Consider the following 20,138-nt stretch of genomic DNA (forward strand, 5'->3'; position numbering starts at 1 on the left):
CTACATTTTGATCACCTGTAGATCATTTAGCTTCATTTTTCCAAGAGGTCTGTAATATTGACCACAGTGGAACTATCTCATGCTATTTTAATGTTTTAAGATTCTTATAACAAAAGAGGAAATGTGATTTTGAGTCTTCTCAAGTAAAAAGCTTACTGACTGAGTATAGGAGAAAATCTTAAGAAGTCATCTTTTCTTAGAAAAAAAATGTGTTATTATATTTTAAGATGTTCATCTGGCTATTTAAAGATAATCTAGTCTTTAACCAAAAATATATTGGCTTTTTATGTGGCTTAATTTCCTCATAATAAATAAGGAAGTGACAAAATAATATTATGTTCTATGACAAAGCAATACTCAATGAGTATATGAAAGTCACCAATTTTATGGAGACCAGGTGATCTAAGGATTTCTTGTCCTTATAGAGAGGTGTCGATACTCCCTGTACAATGAAATGCCCATGCTATCACTCCCATCTTCCCTCATACTTTTTGTCTAACATACAATTTCATTGATTTTACTTTAGAATAAAGTTGTTTAGGAAATATTAATTTACTTGCAAGAGTCCTTGTATTGAGCGTACTCTGGGAACAAAGGGTACTCTGGGAACAAATAATCAAAACGCACCAACTTAGTACCAGTATAAGCTATGATCAAAAGTATTGTTTTCATTCCATGCCCACATATCCAGCAAGAACCAGTGCTGAGTTAAAGAAGCTGGGGATGGTATTTGCAGAACTAAATGTCTTGTCTTGTTTAGTAGAAACCATTGACCATTCTTTCTCCAGTGTTCTGGATAGAGGATGAGGGGTGGGGGGGGAGGGCAAGGAAGGAATTTTATCACCTTCATTGATAATATCTTCATAATTGAATTTCAATAACTGGGGAGAGGACCTTAGCTCTTTATCTCATTCCTATTCCCTTTAGGTATGAGCTCCAGTAAGTCATTAACTACTTTTGTGCCACAGTTTATTTTTCAGAGAAGATAGCACCAATTAAATACCAATTTTTAGAGTAAATCAAGTCCCAGAAAGTAATACGAGTTTATGTTCTTATTGATGCCTGATTGGTCCTTTTGAATATGTGGCCTGTACAGCATAATGTAAACATAATAAATGTTAGCACAGATAAAGCCAATTAACCCTGAAAGCCTTCACTAGATAGAAAGGGGGAAAAGTCCTGTTCATACTTGCAGACAGAGCTGCTTCTAGGGAAGATCAGCTTCAGTAAGTCAAATGTGTTTTTTAGATGTTATGCAAACACTTGAGCCTAAAAAAATAAAGTCTTCTCTAATGTCATACTAAATCATTTGTCCTTAATGTAGCAGGCAGCAGCTGTAACTGCCTCAGAACATTCCAGAGAACCTAGTGCTGCAGGTGGGCTCTCCGATAGCTCATCTGAAGCCTCCAAGTTGAGTTCCAAGAGTGCTAAGGAAAGAAGAAATCGGAGAAAGAAAAGAAAACAGAAAGAGCAGTCTGGTGGAGAAGAGAAAGATGAAGATGAATTCCATAAATCTGAGTCTGAAGATAGCATCAGAAGGAAAGGATTTCGCTTCTCCATTGAAGGGAATCGATTGACATATGAAAAGAGGTACTCCTCCCCACACCAGGTACGCACTGCTGAGTTAATTGACACATGGATGAAAGTCAGAACACTGAAGAGAGGGGGGGAGAATTAAACCAGATTTATAAATTGTCATCAGCTGAATTGACTGCCATGTTTATTATATTTAAACCTATCCTTTCTTTACGTAGCTCTGAGAAAATTTTACTCTACATGTATGTAAGTCTGCTGCTTTGTGTAGTTGGGATAACAATGGGTTGAAATTCAGAAGCCTGGATACTATGTGCTGATATCTATTAAAGCTAATGACATTTAATCTTTCTGTTCCTCAACCTTTTTAATGAAAACAAAAACAAAAAATGTGGATATAGGGCTAGCTGATCAGTACTTTTTTGGGTTATTTTATGTTGCCTTTTCCCCCTAACTTATCTATAAACCAACATTTGTGGTTCTGAAAACATCAGTTGTGATATGCTTTATCAAAAAGCACCCGACTCTGAATTTCAGATGTCTGTGCCTCAGAGATGAAATAGGGTTAATAATTAATTTAAGGTGATTTTAGAAAGATGCCCTAAAACAATTTGTGAAAAATCTTGGAATTCCTTGAAAGAAAAGAGCAGTAAGACCAAATGTGTCCTTGTGAAGGTCATGCTGCCAGTGTTTATTGAATGTTTATGGTGTCCGTAGTAATGTGCTGAGGGTGTTCCCTTTTGAACTTGAAAGTGTTGGTTCAGGGTTTTGGTTTTCTTCAGCATCTTTAAATTGTGATCCATCTCCCCATTCATAATCTCAAAGCCTAGAAATCTCTTATAAAACCAATTTAATTTGAGCACATAAAATAAGAATATTAATCAAAAGGAATGACTCACGTGCTGTTATGAATACTGAAACCTCTTTAAACCTAATTTTGCAAAATAAAAGCACATTTCAAATGTCTATATTAATATGATTGTCCTTTTTTTGGTTTCGAACTTTTAGTCTTTGTTGAGCATCCGTGGCTCCCTATTTTCTCCAAGGCGAAATAGCAGAACAAGCCTTTTCAGCTTTAGAGGGCGAGCAAAAGATGTGGGATCAGAGAATGACTTTGCTGATGATGAACACAGCACCTTTGAGGATAATGAGAGCCGGAGAGACTCCTTGTTTGTGCCCCGACGACATGGAGAGCGGCGCAACAGTAACCTGAGTCAGACCAGTAGGTCTTCCCGGATGCTGGCAGTGTTTCCAGTGAATGGGAAGATGCACAGCACTGTGGATTGCAATGGTGTGGTTTCCTTGGTTGGTGGACCTTCAGTTCCTACATCGCCTGTTGGACAGCTTCTGCCAGAGGTGATAATAGATAAGCCAGCTACTGATGACAATGTAAGGAAGTTTTAAATAGTTCAGGCATGGCTGGCCCATTACTGCTGCACCAGCCAGTGTTTCTACAGAATGGAACCCTTTGAGAATGATTCCTGGTTGGTCAAGCTGTGAATGCACCTGCATCTTGTAATACCTTTAATAGACTAACCAACTAAAACCTAAGGCCTCAACACTCTTGCATAACACTGAATGCATTTAATTATTAAACGTGCTAAGAATAAATTAGACACAATCATAAATTACTGCCTCCAGTTGGAGGATTTGCTATATACCCATGCTGAGATTAGATTGCAGGCCACCCTCTAAAGCTTTGGTATAAGAGTAAATGAATGATTCCTATGTTTAAGTATAAAGGGTGTATAATAAATCTTTCCAACAGATTCTTCAATATACCTCTGCCTTCTTTTAGAGTATTTTCAAGAACACTGTGCCTCAATAGATAGCTTCATTGTTACCTTGAAGTTTCTACTATTCACATTTGTCTTACTAAAAAAAATGCTGATATAAGTCTTCTCAAAATGAATCTAAATGACGAGATGCAAATAAATTGTTAATACAGACGAATAAAAGAATTGTCTGTGTACAAATGTATGTTATGTGTTTGTGAATATACACAGGATTAGGAATTTCTAAACACATGCTGCCTCTTATTAGACTGTGAACCCACTTGGAAATATATCAGCATGATGAGGCATGACTAAGTCAGAGTTAGATGACTTATTGCTCTGGTACCCTGGATGAAACTGTTGTCCATGCAGCATGTGTGGCTTTTTTAACATACAGCTTGTGTTGTCAATGACCGTCTATGTCTTGCGTACAGATAATGAGATGGCAGCTACATGTGTTGTAAGCATTTGTATTTCTTTCAAAATAAATGGCTACCTTCTCAACATAAAATGCCTGATCATTTATATGACTTTTCAAGTTATTAGTTTTTTACTAGTAGTTCAGAACTAAAGCTAATGGTTAAATATGGCCCTCAAGCGATTCATTAACTGTATCAAAATTGCATCCTGTCTCATAAAAATATGAAACTAGAGGGTTAGAAAACTCAGTTTTTGCTGTATGACTGAATGGTTGACAGTTTGGATATTCCAGGTTAATGATACAATAAGTCAGTAATATCTGCCATCACCAACTAAATATGAAAGTGCATGATGCATGTGTTTCCTGAAATTCACTGTGTCACATTTGTTTATTTGCTTATCATATTGCTCAAGTTAATCATTTAATACATTAGAATTTTCTTTATAGGGAACAACCACCGAAACTGAGATGAGGAAGAGGTCAAGTTCTTTCCATGTTTCCATGGACTTTCTAGAAGATCCTTCCCAAAGGCAAAGAGCAATGAGTATAGCCAGCATTTTAACAAATACGGTAGAAGGTTTGTTACACATCCCATTATCATTCAATTACTTTCAATAAACTTATATTTTCTCACTTGAAACAAATATCTCTATTTGTAAATTGGAAACAGTACATTAGGAAGAGAATAGAACAAGTATTATTTAAGATTTATTATTTGTTACACCTGCTCATATATTCTAGGAACTTTAAAAATGTTACTTAAATGCAATGATGTTGGAAATCTCAAAAAATGTTTTCTAGCATGATATTTCTTTGAACATGGAGAATAAAGCATTTATTAGGGGTTTCTAATCATATCAGTCATAGTGACCCTCTCTTTTGTTCCATTTAGCTTAGGACTTCAACACCAACTGAAATACTCTCAAGATTGGAGGAGAGGATTAGGTCATTTCACATAACAAAAGCAAATTTAAAACATGATCCTTGACTCATATCAAACCCAACCCTGTCTCTTAAAGCCTCAGGATGACATCTTAGCCAGACATTAACATAGGATTACAGACACTATCTACATTTCTGCAACTCATTTTCCTATCGAAAAATTTCATTTAAAAGACCATTCACTTCAGGCCAATCATTGAGCCATACTGTCAATGCATACAAGAAAAAAAACTATTCTTCACTCCCTCTGCCCTATGTGTATGTCTGAAGAAATATCTTCAGGGGTCCAAAGAAAAAAATTCTATAGTATTTTTAAGTACAAATGAAAATGTGTTGATTACTGAAAAAGAAGTCTAGCAGATATGAAATAAATATGTGTGTATAAAATATATCTTTTGGTGATTCTACTTTTTTTTTTTTCTAATCTAGAACTTGAAGAATCAAGACAGAAATGCCCACCCTGTTGGTATAAATTTTCCAACATATTCTTAATCTGGGACTGTTCACCATATTGGTTAAAAGTGAAACATATTGTCAACCTGGTCGTTATGGACCCATTTGTTGACCTGGCCATCACCATCTGTATTGTCTTAAATACTCTTTTCATGGCCATGGAGCATTATCCAATGACGGAACATTTCAATAATGTGCTTACAGTAGGAAACTTGGTAAGCATATTGGAAGGTAAATGTGTTCAATCTTCAAATTTTCCGTTTGAGAAACTGTTTCCATTTATAGCTTAATGCAGACTTTTCACCACCCTTCCTACCTCCTGGCTCCCAAAAGATGGCAATTATAGCTAGCTGGCTATACCTTAATTTTTGCCAACAATAAATAGCCCTTCATGTCAAAGCAAAAATTGAGAAAGAGAGCAATATGTATAGGCCTATAGTACTATGTGGAAGGTCAATATTGATATTTATAATTTTTCAAGATGCAGAAGCAATTAAGGACATACCTCTTGAAAAGATATTATCACAGTTTCCCTATTACAGTCTTCCCTAGAAGACAAAAAAAAAGTAGATCTTTTTATTTTGCTTGGTCATCATCATCATTATAAGCAAAAATTTTACAACTCAAAAACATCTTTAGCTTTTCCACCTCCCGCATCTAGGTAGGACATGTATTCTTTTATCCATCTATTCTATATCAAAACCATCAAATATTGAAAAGCTCCAGTACATTTTGTGTATTATATGATTAGCAAGGCCACTTTTTAGTAAAGTTTGCCACTTAATTCTTTCTCCTCTGTACTTAAAAAACATGAATTATTAAAGTATTTGTCCATTGACTCAATTTAGGAATATTAGCTTTATTTGCTGCAAGAAAAAGGACTTTAAAGTAATGTATGTATTTTTCATATATTTGCTTTGAGGTATAAGATTTTTGATGGTAAAAAGCAAGACATATAGAGCATCCTGTGTTGTAGTACTTATATTTTTAAAGGTCTGCTTTTTATATTATGGAAGTAAATTAATTTTTTTCATGTGCATAACAAATTGATAATGTAACACATATAGTAATAGATGTACATGTATAATAATGGTCTGGCTTGAGGCAAGTGAGAATATGCATATATATAATTAAAAGTGGTCATGGGCAAGATTTTGTCAGTACCCATGCTGTATAAAGTCTGGAGGGATAGACAGTTTGATGGGACAGAAGGAATGCTGGTTCAAAATAGATTTGTGTTCAAATCCAATTTTTGGCATTCTCTAGTTGTATGATACCAGACAAACCATTGCACTCCTGTAAAGACCTGTTTCCACACAGGTAAAGTAGTATTTATATTACCTGCATTAGCCACGTCCATGGCAAATAATAAACTTCTGTGGTGATAAAATTAAATAAAGTATGTGAGATCCTTCTTATCAACTATAAATTACTACACAAATGTAAGCTAGTAATTGAGTCATTATGGGGAAAACAGAGTAAACATTTTGTTCTGCGATCAAACACTATGTCATTCTACTTTATCTATTAGAGTAACTTTGTTTTGGTCTTAGGTTTTCACTGGGATCTTTACAGCAGAAATGTTTCTGAAAATTATTGCCATGGATCCTTACTATTATTTTCAAGAAGGCTGGAATATCTTTGATGGTTTTATTGTGACGCTTAGCCTGGTAGAACTTGGCCTCGCCAATGTGGAAGGATTATCAGTTCTCCGTTCATTCCGACTGGTAAAAAATAAAACAGCAACAAAAACAAAACCTGTCCAACAAACAGAGCTCTTACATAGTACTGTCATGGGTTTTACTACACAACTATTCATATTTTAAATTATTATGTACATTTGCACTGTCAAAACTATCCCTAAATGGAAAAAATGTTATCTTTGCGTATTTAGAAAAATCTTTATTTTAAAAAAAAAGCACAGTCATATAAAGTTTAATATATTACTCGTTTGCTATTTTGACTAATTATTATTTCTAGAGATGACTACAGTTAATCTTTCTGGATCTAAGAAAATATTTTTAATGAAAATATATCACACTTTAATATAACTTGAAAATATAAGCACCCCTTTGTAGTGGTGGATGATGATTAGCCACAAGATGGGCATTTAGCAAATCCCTAATTCTACCTCTTGATAATATGCTCCTTCTCTAAATCAGAAGGGGAAAATCTGTAGGATTACTTAACATGCCCATTGAGTTACATATATGTTCTTGCAAATCAGGGAAAGAATTATAGGTATGGGAAATACTCCAAAAATTTTTTAATGTTGTTGTTTTTTTTTTAATTTCTGAGAGAGACAGAGACAGAGTGAACAGGAGAGGGTCAGAGAGGGAGGGAGACAGAGAATCTGAAACAGGCTCCAGGCTCTGAGCTAGCTGTTAGCACAGAGCCTGACTCGGGGCTCGAACCACGAACCGCGAGATCATAACCTGAGCCAAAGTCATATGCTTAACAGACTGAGCCACCCAGGTGTCCCAGAAATACTCCAAATTTTTAAATGCAAGCACAGCTAACTATGTCAGTACCTCAGAGGAGCATTAATGAATAAGCATTTTTCTTCACTTATAACAGGACCTCAGTATGATGTCTCTTTGCATTCTATTGACAAAATGAATATCTTTTCAACAGAGATTATTGTAAATCAGATGTTAATATTAGTGTCAGGCCTGGCATGCCTTAGAACCACATTCACAAAACAAATTATGGACAATTGGACCCCAAGTAATCTTTAAAAATTCACTCTTAGGGAGAATGATCTACATGGTTAAAATATGGAAGAACTAAATCCTTCCTAGAAGGTCCAAAAATGAACAATGAGCCTGAGCAGGTTCAAGGGCAGGGCAGATGTAAGAGATTTAGTATTAATTATCATTTCTTGGTAAACCTCAGTATATGCAATGCCTTTAAAGATCATAATAATATATATAATTTTTTTTTATTTTCCAGCTCCGAGTTTTCAAGTTGGCAAAATCTTGGCCAACATTAAATATGTTGATAAAGATCATTGGCAACTCAGTGGGGGCTCTGGGTAACCTCACCTTGGTGTTGGCCATCATCGTCTTCATTTTTGCTGTGGTTGGCATGCAGCTCTTTGGGAAAAGCTACAAAGATTGTGTCTGCAAGATCTCCACCAACTGTCAGCTTCCACGCTGGCACATGAATGACTTTTTCCACTCCTTCCTAATAGTGTTTCGCGTGCTTTGTGGAGAGTGGATAGAAACCATGTGGGACTGTATGGAGGTAGCTGGTCAAGCCATGTGCCTTACTGTCTTCATGATGGTTATGGTTATTGGAAACCTGGTGGTATGTACTCATTTAAGATATATATTTCAGAAATAGATTAAGAGCATAATAGAATGGTGACCAGTTTGCCCAAGCCAAAACTATGATTAATAATTTATAAAGTCTCTTGGCTTGAAGATAGAGATAGAGATACAGAGAGAGAGAGAGAGAGATGTCTCACTTTGACAACACAGCAATATAGCAGTGGCCCTATAGTTTTTATATTCAAATCCACTTTGTCAACCATTTCATCACATTTGTTATATGAAATTTAATAGAGTATCATATTGAAGACACACCTAGAAGGATGTGTTGGGAACATTTTACAAATACAGAGAAGAGGGAGAAATCTGAAAAAGATTTTAAAGGAAGCCTAATGTTACTTGCCAGCATAGGACTAAAAAGTGGAGTCTTTAAGTGTTCATAGTGATTTTACCACTTCCTTGCTCCTTCATGGCATATAGCATTCAATCACTCTAGGTCATATGGCAGATGCATTAGACAACTTAGGTTAATCAATTCTCTAGTGGTGCTCAGTCAAAATAAGGATTGGCTAATGATGCCTGAGATTACCCAATTGGAGTAACTGATCACTTCTCTCTCTTTAAGTTTGAAACATGAATTACTCTTTATGGTACAGAAAATTTTAATATATTCTAAAAGATGTATATGTTAAGTGTCAGTCTTATGGAAATATTAGAGATTATTTATAAATGGTTCTTCTAAATAATCAATAGTGGAGCATGAGAAATAAGAGGTTAAGAAAATAAGTGTCAATGCCTATGTTAAGATACTGATTCTCATTCTGGATCATAATGACTACTTGTTAGTTAATATCTAACTTAATACTTCTGTTTATTATAAACGAAACTATAGAATGTTTTTCAGTGTATAATTGCAAACACTAATGCTTTTTAAGGTTAGAACTTGTGCATAGTACATACTTCAATCTGTTTTCTTACAATCATACAAGCTTAAACATAGCTAAGCCTTAGTTTACATCTTCCATCTTTGTTCTGTATGTGGGACAATGTGAGACCAACAGAAATTGTGTCTTTGCCCAAGGATGTAGAGTGTAGTAGCTTTGAGCCAAAATCACAAATTCAGATTACTCAAGTTCTAATCACTGTTCTATGGTGTTTCTTTCTAATCTAGCTGTTGGAACTTACAGTTTCCTCTACACTTAGAGGAATAACTGATCTCAATCTGCTCTTTACATCGGGGTGAAATTATCATCATGTTTGTGTTCTTTTTAAGGTCCTGAACCTCTTCCTGGCCTTGCTTCTGAGCTCATTTAGTGCAGACAATCTTGCAGCCACAGATGACGATAATGAAATGAACAACCTCCAAATAGCTGTGGATAGGATGCACAAGGGAATAGCTTATGTGAAGAGAAAAATATATGAATTTATTCAACAATCCTTTGTTAGAAAACAAAAGATTCTAGATGAAATTAAACCACTTGACGATCTAAACAATAAGAAAGACAGTTGTATGTCCAATCATACAACAGAAATTGGAAAAGATCTTGATTATCTTAAAGATGTGAATGGAACCACAAGTGGAATAGGAACTGGCAGCAGTGTTGAAAAATACATTATTGATGAAAGCGATTACATGTCATTCATAAACAATCCTAGTCTTACCGTGACTGTACCAATTGCTGTAGGAGAGTCTGACTTTGAAAATTTAAACACAGAGGACTTCAGTAGTGAATCAGATCTGGAAGAAAGCAAAGAGGTAAGATTGTATATGTGTGGGTGAGTATAAATTTATATGTGGATGCATGTATTATTGTCTGTGTGTAAATATATACGTGTATATTATTGCCTTGAGTAAATCAGATTTGTGTAATGAGATGAGGAGAGAAAGAGTGCAGAGACATAATGGTAGGTAGATCCTCATTTCATCTCACATGTCCATGGAAATGGATTCAGGGGAAAAAACGATAGATCATTTTTGTAAAACGTTGTATGGTGTTTTTCAGGATTTTAGTGTGAGTAGTATCTCAGTTCACATGTGGTTCCTTAAAGTTTTGGCTTTTGCCAAAGAACCAATGGCTCTTTAATGATTTTTTAATGATCTTTATTTTTGTAAAATTGGTTCTAAGGTACTGTTAAAATAAATTTGGCACTATTTTTTCCAGTCTGTTTTTTGTTTTGTCTTCAATCTTCAGATTTACGTTTAATATTTGATGAAGACTAATAGCTATTACATGCTATCTGTTGAATTAAGAAAGAAACTTTAAGAAAAAAGGAACTTTTATTACAAAGGCCATCCATGACAAATACGTTCGCTGCAAAATTTTTACATGATTTACATTGTTTTTGATTGTATTGTTCAGAGCTAGCTAAGAGAAAAACTGATCTTTTTATGAAAAAGTGACTATCCACTGAACCACTGGAGGCAGTTCTATTTCTTCATACTCTGTGTCATTTTATATCTAGGATTATCATGGCATTAATTGAAAATTAAGTTATAGTGGAGCAAGAGAAGTAAGAGGTTAAGAAAATAAGTGTCAATTAATTGAAAAATTAAATATTAAATTTGAGAGATAACTTAATGCAGTATTTCTCTAATGATGAGTCACAATCCAGTTGGAGTTGATAAAACAATGTATTGTACCAGTAATTTTTTTAACTGTAATTAAACAGAATAGATGATACCATACCACATTGTACATTTTAGGGAATACTGATAAATTAAGCTTTTGCTGCCTATGTTGAACTTAAATGTACTGCTTTTCTAATTTAAGTGCAAGCATTAGGGTCTGTGGATTATCGCCTCAAGTTCAGATTTTTAAACTGTTTTAGCTCTTTGAAAGCAGTGATCATAAAATCTTCTGGACCCCAGGTAGAATGGATGGCTTCTTTTTTGGTTTCCAGAGATAGAAGGCGCAGAGTTCATTATGCAATGAACAACTTATGCTTTAGGCTCATACACATTACAAAGTCTTGTATGATTTTCTTATAACTACTTACTTGAATGTTTGTCTCTCCTTTTATATTTGTGACGTGCCTGAACATGTTAGTTACAAAGCAGGCACTCAGATTAAACTTTTCCTTCTCTTTCCAACTCTTTTTAATGGAACAATTTTGAAGGATTCTCATTATCACATTTGCTCTGAGAGCATGCTTGAAAATACAGTTTTATTTCCCATGATCCTGACGCCATTTTCCTCTTGATTCAATATAATGCTGTATTAGATCCTGTTGCTTTTATCTTTATTAGGTATTTACCTTGTCAATTTATATTGGGCTTCTAGAAAAGTAATTATCCCTCATCCTTTTCACAAGAATTGCCATTGAAACACAGCTGTATCTCATCCAGCTAAACATTTATATTAAATACTGAACCTTCTATTCATCCCCATTACATTTCAGTTTATTTAATTCATTTTTCAACTGGTTTTCTGTAAATATTCTTTTATAAATTACCACATAGTCACAAATTTCCTGGCACTTCTCTTCACCATTTATTTCTTTCTTCTTGGTCAGAAATAAACCTAATGAAAATTATTTCTCCTCATTGCTTCCTTTTTCTTCAAAGTAATGCAGAACTTATAAGGTGTTTTTCTTTTAGTGGAATAAACTGACAGCAGATGCCTCAAAAGATGAAGATTCTTTACTCTAAATTAGGAATGAAGCCTATAGTATATTAAAGTAACCTTATCATTTTGGTTCTTTCTGTTTTAGCCTTTATTCTTTTGCCTATCTTCACTTATTCAGCAGTTACCATGTGCCAGGGAGTGTACTAGTAACAGAGGATACAAATGAGCCATAGTTTTGCATACATGTATCATAATTATCATATTATATGGCAATTATATATACACATATGCAAACACACATATACATATATATACACATACATCTATAGTTGACCATCGAACAACATGGGTTTGAATTGCATGGACCCATTTGTACACAGTTTTTTTAACAAATACATATATATACACATACATCTATAGTTGACCATCGAACAACATGGGTTTGAATTGCATGGACCCATTTGTACACAGTTTTTTTTAACAAATACAGTACAATACAGTATGGTAAATGTATTTTCCCCTCCTTATGATTTTATTAATAACATTTTCTTTTCTTGAGCTTTATTATAAGAATACAGTGTATAATATATATATAAAATATGTGTTAATCAACTGTTTATGTTATCAGTAAGGCTTCTGGTCACAGTAGGCTATTAGTGATTGTGTGTTGGGGGATCCAAAAGTTATACGCAGGTTTTTGACTGCACAGGGGATCAGCCTCCTTAACTACCTCATTGTTCAAGGATCAACTGTATATATATATTTGGATTTTAGAAAGGTGGCTTTCAACCTTTAAATATGAATTTCCACAATGGGACATACCTTATTGACTCAAAATCTTACCTGCCATAATCGTAGATCTGTTCCATTTGAATATATTAATATTTCTATTCCTAGACTTCAGTAATGAGCCTTATCTACAATGGATCATAATTGAAATTCTATTAATGCCTTGGGCTAAAATTACAAATGCCCATTGTTTATTACCATTTTCTAAGCACTTATCTGTAAACATGTGAGCCCCACAATTATAAAGGTGTTGGTAATAGATTATTCTCTAGAGCCAGACACTGTGTTATATAATTTCATTTTAGCCACATACCATGTGGTCTTACCTGACTATCCAATCCTCAATTTTCTTATCTCAAAAATGGGGATAATATCACCTATTTCATACTCTCTGTGGACTGTTAAATGAGAGAATAAAGGTGAAGTAGTTAGCATAATGCCTGACAAATTGTAAGTATTCAATACATTGTCATTATTATTATTACTAGTAGCACCCCAACCGTTCCCATGTCGTCCTGTAAGAAGTACCAGTAACATAGTCCACTGTTCGTCCTTTTGTATTGTTTGCCTTCTGCCCTCAGTGATAAATTGCTTTATATGTTTATCTGGGGAAGGTGGTAGGTTTTGTATTATCTGTTTAATTTTTAAATTGTCTCATTAAATTCTTGATATGGTAGGCTCCTTAAAAATTTTTAAGAAAGGGGAGCCTGGGTGGCTCGGTTGGTTAAGCGTCCGACTTCGGCTCAGGTCATGATCTCACGGTTCATGAGTTCGAGCCCCGCGTCGGGCTCTGTGCTGACAGCTCAGAGCCTGGAGTCAGATTCAGATTCTGTGTCTCCCTCTCTCTCTGACCCTCCCCTGTTCACCTGTCTCTCTCGCTTTCAGAAATAAATAAAACATTAAAAAAAATTTTTTTTTAATTTTAAGAAACCTTTTTTCTAAAGAGCATTCTGGTCAGAAAGAATAAATACATAGAAACTAGAGACATGAACCAACAGGATGTTTTTGGAAACAATAATAGTTCAGTGTTTCTGGAATATAAAATTATAGGAGACGAGGCTACAAGGAGCAGACAGCCTCAATTTCCAGGAAACAAAAAACAGACTCCATATGGAGAGACAGGTAAAATGGAGACCTGTGTTTGTTTTGCCTCCCCCGTAAGATGCACACTTACACACCACTGACCCCTGTTCCAGGACAAATCTATGGCCTATCTGTTTATACTTGTCCCATAATAGTCCCCAAATGCAAAAAAAGGCACAGCATGAGTCACACTCATCACTTCTGTAAATCCCAGCAGACCTCAACCCACAAAGTACATTCGAATAACCTAAGGAATTGTTCTTAAAACCCTATAATGTTTCAGGGCACCCGGGTGGCTCAGTCAGTTAACTGTCTGACTTTAGCTTAGGTCATGATCTTGCAATTCATGAGTTTGAGCCCTACATCAGGCTCTGTACTGACAATTCAGAGCCTGGAGCCTGCTTCAGATTCTGTGTCTCCCTGTCTCTCTTCCCTTCCCCCACTTTATACTCTCTCTCTCACTCAAAAATAAATAAATCATTAAAAAATGTCAAACCTCATAATGTTTCTTGACTCATGCAGTAGTAAATATAATGGATCAACTAGAAATATGGGTTTCCACTGAAAATTAATAATAAGGGATGGTGGCTTGGACAGATTTTGAAGAGCTTTAAAAACTGGATAAAACTGCTGAGACTGTGCAAGAGACAATATGAAATGATATCTCTCCAATTATAAAGTAAGCTTCTTTGGTTATGGACTGTATTTTATATAATTTTAGCCTTCTGAAGCACCTACTGCAACGTTGGGCACAATTGTGTGCTCAGGAACATTCTGAGTTTTGGTTGATTTGTTTAGATAATAGACTAGAAGTCTGGTGGCCTTATGTCTACTGTGGGCAAATCACTAACCCTAAATTATCCTATTTCCTAATTTTTAAAAGGAACACAACCGTCCAATAGCACTTACAGGAATATTATGAGAATCTAAAAGCTATTCTGAAGTTAAAAGTGCTCAAAAACATAAGGTGATAACACAATTATACCGTAATTCTGTCTTCATAAATACTTTTTAAATGAAATGAGTTATTAAACTTCTACCTTTTGGAAATAAAAACATAATACTAAGCTAGTTTGGGGGAAAGTACACTTGTTTTTTCAATGAGTGAGCCCCAGAATGAGTAAAAATGTCATTTGGATCTTTGTCATTCAGGTCATGTTAATAACAGATATCATATGTTGAGTGCTTACCATGGGAAAACACTGTAGAGTTTTACGTGTATTGTCCTCCCTGATTCTTTATACCAAGAGATAGACATTATTAATCTAATCTTACAGATAAGGAAATTGAATGCAAAAAGTTTAAGTAGCTTGCCAATGTCACACAAATAGTAAGGACTGATCCCAGACTAGAAGCTGGCAACACAGTCCACGTTCTTAACCCTTACACAAAATCTCCTTAACAGTGTCTGAAAAAATAATTTAGTTGACATTTCTTTAAAATGAATGGTATTGTTTATTAAAGAACTAAGAATGGATGTCCATTGTACAGCTGGTCTTCACCACCAATCCTCTTCACTGGGCATAGGTTAATGGCATGGCCACAACTGTGTGAGTCCCTGCCTCCCTCAGTCCCGGAAGATCCTCTTCCTTCTGCACTGGCCTGCATGTTAGACCCATCTGCTTCTGCATCTCACACTGACCTGTGGGGCTCTAATTCTAATTACAGAGCACTTCTTCTCTTAGACTATGGTTACTTCAGGTTGTATTTTGAGAAGACATGCTTCTGAGTTTAATGCTTAAAATCATTTGGAAGCACTTCTATGATTGCATCATTAGCTTATGAAGTCTTTGAGAACAAGAAATACTAACTAGGTCTTACTTGCCTTAGGCCACAGCACATACAAAATGTTTGTTAAATGAATGAGTAAATGGGTAATGAACATTTACTTCTAGATTCCCATTTGCCTCTCATTTATGACATTTGTGTTAAAATAATATTTATTTGTGGGTTTGCTGATATTCTTTCATTTAATACTTTTACCTTTACTATAGTTGGGTTAAACAAATGTCAGTTCCCAACCTAAGCATATACTGCTCAGCAGACTAAATTTGTACTAACACAGAAAAGTCTACAGTGAACGCCTTATGTGGGTAGCGCTCCACTTTTAAATGTACCTGAGAGCAGGGATTTGTCTGTTTTGTTTACTACAGTATATCCCACATTTATCATAGTGTCTAGCCTATAGAAGGTACCCAGTATATATGTGTTAAATAAGGAAATAACAATAGAAGTCTCTGGTTAATCTTTTTTTTTTTTTTGGTAATGCTACAAATTTCTTTTTTTTTTTTTTTTTACAAATAGTTTATTGTCAAATTAGTTTCAACATAACACCCAGTGCTCATCCCCACAAGTGCCCTCCTCCATGCCCATCCCCCCCCCCACATCCATTACAAATAGTTTATTGTCAAATTAGTTTCAACATAACACCCAGTGCTCATTCCCACAAGTGCCCTCCTCCATGCCCATCCCCCCCCCCACATCCATCAGTCCTCAGTTTTTGTCAACATTCAAGAGTCTCTCAGGGTTTGCCTCTCTCCCTTTCCCCTACCATTTCCCCCCTTCTTCTCCCCCTTGTTAGGTACCAAGATTGTTGAAAGCATCCAAATTCATGAACACCATGATAACATGATGTTTCCCATAGACAAGCATCACACAACATATCTGGGGACATTAAGAATCTCTGCGAGGTAGATGTGTATGCCTCCAACTTTTCTTTCTATCCAGTCTTTTCACAAATCCTCGTGGTCTCTGATATAGCAACTATTGCCTCCATCCTGTATTACAGCTTCTCCTTTAGAAGACCTTACCACAAACTCAGATAAATGGACAGGATTCCTGCTCTAAAATAAAATGAAATCATGTAAATTTTAAGTGTCCCTTTGATCTCATCTCTCAAGGGTTTTTTTCTCTTAAATTCATTGCCAATCTTCTTGAAAAAATAGATTAGATTATACTCACTGTTTTCCCATTTTCCACTGCTCAGTCACCTTCAAACATCTTTCTGGTTTTTTCCCCTACCTTTCTCTCCATCAAAAACCATTGATGTTCTCTTAATTGCCAAGTTCAGTGATCCTATCTCACTTGTTTGTCTGCGGTACTTCCTAATTCTTTAAGCTCTGTCATTCCCTGGTTCCAAAAAAAAATCCGTGCTACTTTTCTCCCAATCACATAAGCTCAAACATCGCTTATGAGAAGCCTGAATTCATTCTCAACTTCTCTAATTTGAAGCCCCTCATCAAATTTATTGCCAAATCCTGTGGATTTTATCTTCTAAATCCATCACCAATCATGACCTCTGACTTCTCATCCTGTTATTTCTAGTAGTTGTACTAGAACTACTATCTGAAACACATCGCCATGGAAGGGGAAAAGGCAGTCTTGAATATATTGTGGGCAATTGCACTGTCTTGGTGAGATTCATTTCATCCATCTAAATCCCCAGGACTCAAACCAGTCCTAGTCACATATTTCCATGAAGTTTATGTCTTTTGACTCCATAATTTCTTGTTAGAAATTATCTTCTTCTTGCCACTCTGCAAAATCTAAGAAAACAAAATGACCTTTGAATTGAGATTCATGACCTTGTCCATGTATCGACTCAATAACGATATGTTGTTGCTTTGTTGCTCACTATATCAGGCAGCTCTTAATTCTGGAAAGCCCTCTCAATTTTCCCCAAGTATAATTGCTAACTGCATAACATGAAATGTATGTATTGCACTCTGTTCCTCTGTTGTGTATCTGTCTAACCTACTTACTAATCTTGTGAGCAGCTTGAGAACAAGAACTATGGTCATATATATCTTTGTACTCCTAGTAATGAGCACAGAACCTGGGCAAGAATGAGGTCCTGGGTCAGTGTTAATTGGCATCATGTAAATTAATTACACTTTTCATGAATACATACATTTTTATCAGTTATTTCTTCTGAAAGTATACAGATAGAAAAAATCAAGCAAAACTCTTCCTAAGTCAAATTAAGGATGCAACTTCTCCTCTGGGGGAGGTCACAGGAAGGTGAGAAGGAGGAGAAAAGAATACACTCAGAATCTTCATATAATTACCTGACACATGGTCAGGAAACACTTTGTAGAGTCCCATCTGGACATAGGTTGGGTGTTTCCTTCCAGCTCTTGCCTTTTTCCTTATCCTGAGCTACAGTATCTCAGGACCATGATCTTTATGAGACAGCAACTATTCTCCATGAACAGTACTGCCATCTGGCCAGTGGATACGCAAACTCTCTCTCCCTTACATCAAATAGGTTACCAGGTGGTGCCAACTGTATGTATGTTTGTCTACTCCACATCCCCACCAGCTCCGCTCAATGTCAGACCTCCATCATCTCTCAGCTTTAATTGCTACAACCCCCACGAATATTCTTCCTCACTAATCTAGTATCCACAAAATAAGTCCTCTTTCTAGAAGGCAAATCTGGTCATAGGTATTCCCTCTTTCTAACCTTTAAGGAGCTTCCCCTTGGTTACAGTCTATACTACTTAACATGACTTACAAGTCCCTGAAAAAAGATGACTTTTAGTGACCTTTCCGGTCTCACATAGTAGTATTCTCCACCCTCCCCCATCCAAGTACACTGATCTTTTCTTTCCTAAGACTCCTCATGAGCTATCAGTATCTGATCCTCATGCCTGTTCTGTTTAGAATACTCTCTTACCCCCTCTTCTTCACCTGCCCCTCCCCCATCAAACTCATCTTTCTGGTCCCAAACGTTACTTCTATCTTGCCCTTCTTAGATGGAGTTAGGTGGTGCTCTCAAGATCCCCTATACTAATCCAATTACAGTGTGTGGCAATTGTTTGCTTCTCTGTATCTTCCATCTGATTGTGAACCCACAATCAGGTCTATAATAGACCAGGTACTAGGTCTATTATAGTCACTTTTTCATTCTTTAGGCCCTAATCTTGTTGGTTGTGCATGGACTAATATTTTTGGTAGCTGAAACGGTCTAACATTAGCAATTATACATATTATAAACTATATGATACTGTTATGAAAGTTATTACCATTTGTCAGGTAAGCACATGCTAAGCATTTTCATATGTTATCTTGTTCAATCCTTATAACAACCATGTGACATAAGGACCATTTTACAAAGTAGAAGCTAAAGCTTAAGGAGGTGAAGATAATTGCCAAAAAGTCCATAAAACCAGTAATTGTGATCCAAATCCAAGCCTGTCTGACTCAAAACAGAACTCTTAACCCTTTCATTATAGTTATACAGTTCTTTCAGCCAGTAGACACTTATTAAATATTTGTTAAATATGTTTTCATTTATCATTAAAAATTAATGCCAAAAGAATACTAGAGACTCTATGCCCATTTCAGCAAAATGGTTTTAACAATGGAAATTACTCATTTGATTTACAACTTTGATTTCTAACTTGGGAATGATAAATGCAATTTTACAGACTTTTTTGTTTGTTTCTAATTTATTTGGATTACAAAAATTTCTATTGATCCAATATAGATATGATGAGATATTCTTTCTTTTGTTCCTTTATAACTAATCATCAATACAAAATCCATGTTTGACATACTTTAAAGCAGAATTCGGAGTATACTAGAGCTATATTCCTTGACCTTCCCCTCTACCTTGGTGAAGAATTTGACTTATGCTAGATTTCACAATTGATAAGAACAAGTTAATATTTAGTAAATATGAATAATGCACTGAAGACTTTCCTTCAAAATATATGGCTTGAAGAAATCTCTGTGTTTTAGGGATGGGGTGGGAATTTATGGGTTAATATTTGACTTTTCCAGCTGCTCTGTGGAAAAGCTAAATCTCAGGAAAGTGTATTTTTCTTTGATATTATATTGTTGCTTTATTGAGAGTCTTTAATACAGGTCATTTAAATTTTTAGGGGCGTCCGACTTTCACATAGGTCATGATCTCGAGGTTCGTGGGTTTGAGCCCGGCGTCGGGCTCTGTGCTCACTGCCAGCTCAGAGCCTGGAGCCTGTTTCAGTCTGTGACTCCCTCTCTCTCTGACCCTCCCCTGCTCACGCTGTCTCTCTCTCTCTCTCTCCTAGAAATAAATAAAACATTAAAAAAAAAAAAGAGGTCATTTAAAATTTTAATATGCTTAGTGTACACTAGAAATATTTACTAATGCACAATGTACACAATGAAATATTAATACTAATATTTTGATGTTGTAGAGCATCTCATTTATGTATGATTTAAGATACGTATGTATAGATATCTAAATATATATAACAACAGTAAAATGTCCACCTTTAAAACAGTACATACTTAGCTTTAAAAATAAGTATTTTTT

At 35.5% G+C, this 20,138-nt stretch overlaps 1 protein-coding gene across 1 annotated transcript in view; it reads left to right on the forward strand.

Annotated features, from left to right (window-relative positions):
• LOC120243913 (sodium channel protein type 1 subunit alpha) overlaps window positions 1-20,138 on the forward strand; it is a 176,030-nt gene that overhangs the window by 117,904 nt on the left and 37,988 nt on the right. Inside the window, exons 11-17 of the mRNA XM_039250140.1 lie at window positions 1,325-1,609; window positions 2,542-2,922; window positions 4,177-4,306; window positions 5,101-5,339; window positions 6,678-6,851; window positions 8,077-8,433; window positions 9,670-10,152. Coding sequence (XP_039106071.1) covers window positions 1,325-1,609; window positions 2,542-2,922; window positions 4,177-4,306; window positions 5,101-5,339; window positions 6,678-6,851; window positions 8,077-8,433; window positions 9,670-10,152 — 2,049 coding nt within the window. The remainder of the gene's footprint in view (window positions 1-1,324; window positions 1,610-2,541; window positions 2,923-4,176; window positions 4,307-5,100; window positions 5,340-6,677; window positions 6,852-8,076; window positions 8,434-9,669; window positions 10,153-20,138) is intronic.

This window comes from Hyaena hyaena, unplaced genomic scaffold (genome assembly GCF_003009895.1).
Source record: "Hyaena hyaena isolate Hyena2069 unplaced genomic scaffold, ASM300989v1 scaffold_363, whole genome shotgun sequence".
In the NCBI taxonomy this organism is placed as follows: Eukaryota; Metazoa; Chordata; class Mammalia; order Carnivora; family Hyaenidae; genus Hyaena; species Hyaena hyaena.